Below are 8,814 nucleotides of genomic sequence, written 5' to 3'. Positions count from 1 at the left end.
CCGCAGCACCTGGTGATCCCCGGCACCCAGTCCCTGCTGATTCCGGTTGGCGGCACAGACGTCGAGCCGTCGGGAGTGGCGCCTGCGATCGTCACGTCGTCTCCCCAGTTCGCAGCAGTGCCTCACACGTTCGTCACCACCGCCGTCCCCAAAAGCGAGAACTTCAGCGCGGAGCCCCTCACCACCCAGCCCGCCTACCAGGCCACCATGGTGCAGGCGCAGATCCACCTGCCCGTGGTGCAGTCCATCGCTTCCCCCGCCGCTGCACCTCCCACGCTGCCCCCCTACTTCATGAAGGGGTCGATCATTCAGCTGGCCAACGGGGAGCTGAAGAAAGTAGAGGACTTGAAAACAGAAGACTTCATACAGAGCGCAGAAATCAGCAACGACCTGAAAATAGACTCCAGCACTGTGGAGAGGATTGAAGAGAGCCATAGCCCGGGCATCGCCGTGATACAGTTTGCAGTCGGGGAGCATCGAGCACAGGTAATGGCAACGCACGGGCGGGTGCGGGCGGTGGTCTGGGACGCACGCTGCGTGTGTCCCCTGCGCCCGGGTGCAGCTTTCCTCAGCGCTCAGTCGCTTTGGGTCCGCGCGGGCTCGGTTCTTCATCGTTCACATCCATCCGAGAGACCAACTCTGGTCCAGAAATCATCCGTCAGGGTCCCACCGATGATAAACGTAGTCTCTTGGATCTAAAATGGGTATTTCTTGTAGTTGAAGACCCCATCTTTTTAGATTAAAATCTGAAATGGTGTCAGCAGTACGAGAAGATACATTTTGCATTTTGATAGGTGAGTTACCTTCCACGCCAGAAAGCTCAGGTTAGAATCAGTTCAAATCCTACCCTTGAGAGAGAGGTAGGGCACAAGGCAGTGAACTTCCGCCACTTGGAAACTTGGAGCTGCCTGGGAATGGCTCCATCACACACGTAAGTTACTGAAATGCACTGCAGGGTTTTACTGAGGCATCAGTTGTGGGTGGTGTAAACACTACACGGCTCACAAGCTGTGTGTTCAAGGGAAATTTGGAAAGAAAAACCATCTAGGTGGCTGGGCAGGCTGTGCTTCTGACCTTTGTTCCTCGTTGGTTCGCAGTGTGGGAAGGAGCCCTGTACCTTTCCAAAGGTATTTTATGTTGAGAATGAGAACATACTGATCATAAAGCGTCATCCTGGCACGGTCCATTTTAAATAATCTTGTTGCAAATCTTTCTGGTGTGGTTTGGGTTCTGTGAACTGCAGCATCTGCAGCCCCAGTGCGGCACCCTCAGGGCTGGAGAACCAGAGCGGGAGAGAGGGAGAGAGGAGCGGGACGTGGGCATCTGGAGTAAAGCGCCTCAGGCTGACTGACAGTTCGGAGAAGAAAAACAGTGATGGTACTGAGGACCAGGTCACAGGAGAAATTTCCTGCAGCAGCCTGTGGTGCACACATGGTAAATGGCTGCATATGACACGTCCCCTTTCTCACATCAAATGTGCAGATTCCTTCTGGGATTTTGTTCACCTACGTGTGTGCCTCTGCACAGCTGATAGAAGCTGGGCCTCTGGTGCTTTCAGTATAAAGACGTGATTTTTCTCCCTGCTGCTCAACTGTATTCTGGTGCCTCTCAGGCTTTGGGATTAGAGGAACCATCCTTGGATCAGGACCAGTTACTATAATTTGCCCCGGTGCCTGGAATAGCGAGATTTCGGAAGCAGCAGTCTCCCATCTGCAGTTTCCATCGTGCTCTCGCTCTCTCCCTGCGGCCAGGCCACCGGTCTGTGCGGCAGCAGCCGAGGTACAGATTAGCAGGTGGCGTTGGTGGTATTGGCGGCGTTAGTGTCGCGGCTCCTTTGCCGCCCTGTCAGCGCAGGCGAGGTGCCGCAGCCCCCGGGGGGGGTGCTGGGAGGGGTGCCTTTGCAGGGGGCGGACTGCCATCCTCTGGCAGAAAGCAAGCCTGGTCCCAGGCTGTACAGATCCCGGGCCAGGCACACGGCTCTCACCCAGCAGTGTCACCTTCTGGAGAAGCCTGTAGGAGCGGGCTGACATCACCCCAGCTGAAATACTCCCCAGCTGTGTTTCCCACCGGGGATGCTTCCAGAATGGAGGGCGAGTCACGTAGGGATATGATTAGAAACGGGGGTTTAATTTAGGTTTCCTGCAGATTCCAGGACTTGGGTCTCTTCCCAGATCAGCTGTGTCCCTGCATAGCGGGGACGGCTGCCGGTTTTCCCTTGCCTGGGTTGAGACAGAGATCATTTCTACGTGCTTGAAGTCTCCGGTGACCTCACCCTCAGCCCGGCGTGGCTGTGTGGAAGCATTTCGCCTTATTAGCAGGCATGTGGCAGTCATTACTCGTTAGAAAATTGCCTGCGAGAAGAGGGCTTAGTCTTCCCGTTGAAAGCGGAGTATTTAGTCGCGCTGCTTCGGGCAGTGGCACTGTGGGGCTCCTGCACTTAAATATATCCTGACTCGGGAGGACAGCGGGCATGTATCTGGGTGCGTGGTGTAGCTTCACAAAGTATTTTATTACAATTAAGGTTCGGTTGCGTACGTGCTTCTGGAAGGAGGGAGCTTTTCGAGTGGTATTGTCAAAGGAGTGGAAGTGGTAAAGAGTAAGTGCCATGCAGAAATAGCTTTGTTGTCATTAGCTTTGGCTCACTTACGTACTCCTCCCAGGGATCTCTGGGAAGTCATTATAATATTGATGAATTCGTATTTTCAGACTCCGTGCAAACATTAGCTGATTTTCTCACCAGTTGAGGGGCAGAGGTAGGAGGTTATTTTTAGCTGAGCATATACAACTGCAGTGTAAATAGGGAGGCACCATGCAGCTGCTGTTTTATCGGATCACCGCAAGCCCACAGCTGCCCCTCCCCAGCACGGTGCTTGGGCAGAAAGAGAACACAGAATCACAGAATTGTTTAGGTTGGAAAAGGCCTTTAAGACCATCAAGTCCAAAAGATAACCTAGCACTACCAAGCCCACCACTAAACCATGTCAGCCTCCCTCCTTTCCCCATCTTCCAGTCACGTGGCAAATCCAGACCTCTTAAGGTACGGAAACCTACAGGAAAATTAACCCACCGTGCCTTTTCAGGGAAGTAACTGGCCTTAGCCCTGGAGGGATGCTGCCTTTCCATTTCACAGCATCCCTGCTCTGGATTAGGAAGAAGGCAAGGAAGTACCAACTGGGCTAGAACCCTAAGTCCAGCTGTTACTCTTGTGCATTCAAGTTGTCTAAAAGTAGAGACCTACGGATCCGCATCCCTTTGCAATTCCACATATTATTCTTGTAATCACTCTTCCATCACTATTACCTGTCCTTTCTTTTGCTGCCAGGAACAAGCAGAAGCTGGTAATTCACCTCCATTGATGATAAGGTCAAAACACAGGTGGAGATGCAAAATAAGTTCTCTGAAATGCTTGCTTTCATCCCTGTGTTTCAGTTCCTAGTCATTCCTAAAGTGTAGCTTAAAGAGATGAACATACAGTTCTTAATTTTCCTTTTTTTTTTTTTTTTAAACAGAATCATAGACACTAGAGATGGACAAGTCAGTAGCCCTAACTAGTTTAGTTTAATGCCTGTCTTTTTGGACCATCATCCAGTTTAGTTTCTCCCCTTATGTCTCTGCACGCTCACAGACCATTTACTCTGTGCTCTGCTTTTCATGATCTTTGGCACCGTAACAGACACAGAAAGAGAGATGTTGACTCAGTTCGCTGCTGCGGATGGAGATCTCTCCCAGCCTTCCCCTCACGTGACCTCCGTGCCCCTGTCTCCTGGTCACGGGGGCAGTAAGTCCTTGTTCCTCCGAGCAATGGGGTGGCTGTGGTCTCTCTTCGGATGCGTGTTACTGAATTCTGGGGGTGCAGCAGGTAAGAGCTCGTGTGATACACGTGTCAGCCAGTGGTCTCGTGGGCTTCTCTTGAGAAGTGGTGGTATCACGCAGCTGTGGAGACCAGTAGCCCCTAACCTTCAAGCCCTGGGTGTGTTTGTTATAGTAACGATATACTGAAGCTGGGCTCGATGCAGCCCCCAGGAAAGCCCACCCAGACCACGTGTCATGACGGCTAGTTCCTGCGGCACAAGGGGCTGCCTACAGCCCCGTAAATCTCTCAAGGGAAATCCACTCTTGTGAAGGCTTCCGGTGTTCGGGGTGGTGGGAACATCAGAAGTCCCCAGGTCTCTGAGTAGGGGAGGTCGTGTGGGAGCGCGGCTCTGCAGAGACTTCCCTTCCACAAATCTGCCCAGTTGTATTTTTGGACCCAATGGGTCTCTTGGCGCCCACAGCAAGGCCTTCAGCGGGGAGCTCCACCGCTTAGTTGCACATTCTTTCCAGAACCGCTTCCTTCTCTTTGTTTCCAGTCTGCCACGCCGAGTTTCATCACATTTTAATAATATCAGGGAGAAAAACACTTAATTGGAAAATGTGTGTTTACATTTATTAAAATACACTTTACACAACCCACTTTTATTAGGTACCTTTTGCTTGCTACGTTGGTTGCAGCAGCTAAATCCAGAGGCGGCCAGCTAAAACTGGGCTTGATAATCCGTGAGGGAACCCATTCCAAATCAATAGTGCTACGTGCACAGCACGACCGGATCATGGAAATTCCAGCATTTCACCATCTTTATTATTTGGTGTTACTCACGTTCACCACCACCAGTTTTGGGATTTGTTTCAGTGACTGGCAGTTCAGGCGAGTGTTTTGGATGCTGCGTTAAAGAAGTATAACGTGCGGTGGAAGCGTGTTCACATCAAGAGGAACTTGCATGTCGGGAGAGCGATGCACACAAGCGTGTATGATTCCCACAGATACAAATAGCTTTTGACATGGATGGAAAGAAAGAAAAAGAAAGAAAAAAAAAATACAGCAGGCAGGCAGGCAGGAAGGGGAGAGACATAAGAACGTGAAGGAGAAAGCTGTGTACACATGATCCATGCCTGGAGAGAAGCCTACAGCTCTGTGTGGGCAGCAGTTTCCATTTAAATCCATGGGAGATACGGGGTATTCACCATTTCTCCCAGTCAGACCTCTTACTGAGATGTGTATTTATTGAGTGGGATCCCAGACTCTGGTCAAGTATTTCTATATTTCTGCAAATCCCAGCACTGGAGTGTTTCTGTCCAACGACATGGATGGATGGGACTTTCGTGTTTACCTCGCCCCGCTTCCCATAGGTCAGAGCGTAAAGGAGGCCTAGAGTCAGGGCCTGTTCCACAATGGCCACGTGTATAGTCAACTGTTGGCAGACAGTTCTGGTCAGAGAAGGTCTAATATGACAGAAATCGATGTAGTGGGGTATATCTCATGTCTGTTATGTGCTCCCTTCAAAATTCCTTGTACAGTGACTTCCTGTGTTGGGCAGGTGGCGTGACAGGATAATACATGCAGACTGATTTGATGGCCTGGTTGTAGAAGTACGTAGCTTATATTTATAGGCTATAGGTAAGGTTTTTTCCAACAGAACCAACCGCCTCATAAACTGCAGTTGACTGCTCATGTGTGGCATGGGCTTAACCAGTCGGAGGCACAGTCAACATCCAGTTTGAATCTTTGGTTTCCTGGTCCCGAAGCCTCTGTCTCCCAGCTGTGGGACATCCCTCATCAAGTCTTCCTGCCCAAAAGAGGTGTGGAGCTGGTGGGGTGCGAGGGGAGCTACCTCAGGCCCTGCCTGCAGGGAGGGCACCTTGGGGGTTACGCAGTGCTAGCAAGGCTAGCCACGTTTGGATGCCAGGGCTGCCGGGTGCCATACTGTCCTTGACTCCAACCTCTTCTGAGAGACAGGCCATTCACCTTCATCCCAAGATTCACGCTCAGTATTATGAACAAAGGTGTTTGAACACTTGAGTGCAATGTGCATCTCAAACTGCTTCTGTCCCTTAACGGTGAGATGTATTTTTAATGATACGAAGCCATGCTTGGTACGACAGCCGTGCTCGCTCCCAAGGGCGAGAGGTGGATTCACAAGCCTGCTGTGATGTTCCCTTCAAGTGAGTCTGTGTTCCTGGAGGGGGAAGGCTCTCCACGCAGCTGGTATGCTCTGTGCCTGCGGAATGGCTCAGAACTGGGATGAGCCATTCATGAGATTCAGGTGTTCTCCTGTCATAGAATCATAGAATCACAGAATGGTTTGGGTTGGAAGGGACCTTAAAGACCATCTAGTTCCAACCCCCCTGCCATGGGCAGGGACACCTTGCACTAGACCAGGTTGCTCAAACCCTCATCCAGCCTGGCCTTGAACACTTCCAGGGATGGGGCATCCACAGCTTCTCTGGGCAACATGTTCCAGTGCCTCACCCCCCTCTCCGTGAAGAATTTCTTCCTGATATCTAAACTATACCGCCCTGTTTTCAATTTGTACCCGTTACCCCTTGTCCTGTCACTACAGGCTCTTGTAAAAAGTCCTCTCCCAGCTTCCTTGTAGGCCCCTTCAGTTATTGGAAGGCTGCAATGAGTTCTCCTCGGAGCCTCCGTTTCTCCAGGCTGAACAAGCCCAATTCTTGCAGCCTTTCGGCATAGCAGAGGTGCTCCAGCCCTCCTGTCCTTTAGCCCCTCCGAAACAGGGGTTACACCTTCAGAGCAGGATCCCACCTCCCATGCCTGAGACAAGCTCCAGAGGACACGGGGACCCTGGGAGCAGAGCAGTCTGACCTGACTTCAGCATAAGCCACCCTCTTAGGGTTGCAGACCTCGTTGGTGTTTACAGCAAGTTAAAAACACACGCCAGATTTTTAAGAAGCCTTGGTCTGAATTTCCTGCTCTTGTTGTGGTGTGCCGGGGGGCTCGGCCCCGTGGGCTGTGAATGGCACGAGCTCAGATGGAGTGTTTGAGCCTGCAGGTGCGGCGCCGCGTGGTGAGCGCTAGGCTGCTGGCACATGCCACGGTAGGCGGCTCTTCAGGTGCTTTCTCACGTGGGGACCTCAAGGCCCGGCATTTCTAAGGTCCGGGAGCAGTGGGCACCTGTTCTCCTGGCTGTGGCAGCTCCCAGGGATATGGTTAGGTAGTATTCATAGACAGTGGGGTGAAGGGGTCAGGGGGAAAGAGGACCCAGTGCAGAAAAGGGGACCCAGCGCAGCAGCTGGAGGAGGAGGAGGGATGATCCTCTCCCTGAGGGAGTGCAGGAGGACTGCTGGGGGAAGGCAGGTTCACACTCCCTGATCTCAGGGCTACAACTCTGTATGTACTTGTGGCCCTTCCCTGGAAGTCAGCATGCCTTCGACTGTTGCACGCTGGTAAGTGTACGCTTGTTGGGGCAGAGGTGAGGATGACACTCCCGTGGTCATTTAGAAAATGGTGTGTCAGAACCGAGAGCTTCCCGTCCTCTGGTTGGAAAGTGTGTTTAGGTGCGGATGACAGGCTCTGGGTACCAGAAGGGGATGGTGGGGAATGGAGTTTACCAGGTGCCGAAGCTGTTTTCCCTCGTACCCCTCTCTGAGCGACTGGGTCAAGGTAAAGCCCGCTCCTGTTTTTTGCTTGCGCTAAGAAATGCTGAGCTCAGAGGAAGTGTTAACACCCGTGTGGCCAGGATGGGCGTGAAGTCTGGAGGTCAGTGTACCGATACTGCAGAAGCCGAGCAGCGCTTTTGCCTTTTCGGCGTTACCCCTCTGCCCCGTGGCAAGCGCCGGCAGCCATGCACGTGGGTGAGGGCACACGGGTGATCTCACGCTCTCCCCTCTCTCTCCCTCTGTCTCTCCCTCTGTTGTCCCCTCTCTTTCTGCAGGTCAGCGTGGAAGTCTTGGTAGAATACCCTTTTTTTGTATTTGGACAAGGCTGGTCATCCTGCTGCCCCGAGAGAACCAGCCAGCTCTTTGATTTGCCATGCTCCAAACTCTCGGTGGGGGACGTCTGCATATCGCTCACGCTCAAGAACCTGAAGAACGGCTCTATTAAAAAGGGCCAGCCCATGGACTCAGCTAGTATCTTGCTGAAGCATTCAAAGAATGACAGTCTAGCTGGAAGTAGACACAGGTATGCGGAGCAGGAAAACGGGATTAATCAGGGAAGCGCACAGATGTTAGCTGAGAACGGTGAACTGAAGTTTCCGGACAAAATAGGATTGCCTGCAGCACCTTTGCTCACCAAAACAGAACCCAGCAAGCCCCCGGCAACGAGGAAGAGGAGGTGGTCAGCCCCCGAAACACGAAAACTAGAGAAATCAGAAGAGGAGCCACCTTTGACTCTTCCCAAGCCTTCTTTTATTCCTCAGGAGGTTAAGATTTGCATTGAAGGTCGATCCAATGTAGGAAAGTAAAAGTTGTTTGGGGAAAGGAAATTAGGCTATCCCTTGTCATTTTTATCCAGATTACTGTACTGTAGACTAAATAACCCAGTATTTACATGTTATCATCTTATTTTAGGTTTATGTTATAACCTTGTTGTTATAGTTGCAGCTGGTATTATGCAGGAGACTGGTGCATATGTTTTTCCACAAGTGTTTGTCAGTGACTAGGTTTATCGAGAGCTACGGAAGGGGCAGTATCTGCTTCGCGCACCCTTAGTGGAAATGAATGTGTTGTCGTGGCTCCTGTTTTCTAACACCTCGTGTAGGACAGGGTCCAGCTGTGATTTTGTTTTCTTTTCGTCCTATTTTTGTTTCGTTTTGTTGTTTTGGTTCCTCTTCTAGTTTTTCGGGGGGAGGTGAGGAGAAGGGAACTGTAGCAGAGGTGTGTGTCACGTGTGGGTGGGTGGGTGCGTGCGTGTGTGTGTGGGTGCTCGCCGGTCCCAAGGAGGGACTGCGGCTCTGTGGCACGTTGGTGAAAAGGTTTCCTCGCCCCAGGGGGATGCTGAGGACACAACCCACGGGTGTTACTGAAAAGGATCGGACA

At 51.7% G+C, this 8,814-nt stretch overlaps 1 protein-coding gene across 1 annotated transcript in view; it reads left to right on the top strand.

The window, feature by feature from the left end:
• ATXN1 (ataxin 1) overlaps window positions 1–8,250 on the top strand; it is an 88,241-nt gene extending 79,991 nt beyond the window's left edge. The window contains 2 exon segments of the mRNA XM_010151707.1: window positions 7–486; window positions 7,710–8,250. Of these exon segments, the coding sequence (XP_010150009.1) occupies window positions 7–486; window positions 7,710–8,240 (1,011 nt within the window). The 3' untranslated portion in view covers window positions 8,241–8,250.
• Window positions 8,251–8,814: the final 564 nt, after the last annotated feature.

The sequence above is a fragment of the Eurypyga helias genome, unplaced genomic scaffold, assembly GCF_000690775.1.
Source record: "Eurypyga helias isolate BGI_N326 unplaced genomic scaffold, ASM69077v1 scaffold255, whole genome shotgun sequence".
NCBI lineage: Eukaryota > Metazoa > Chordata > Aves > Eurypygiformes > Eurypygidae > Eurypyga > Eurypyga helias.
The sequence above is the reverse complement of the archived record's forward strand: the minus strand, read 5'-3'. Positions and strand labels throughout refer to the sequence as shown.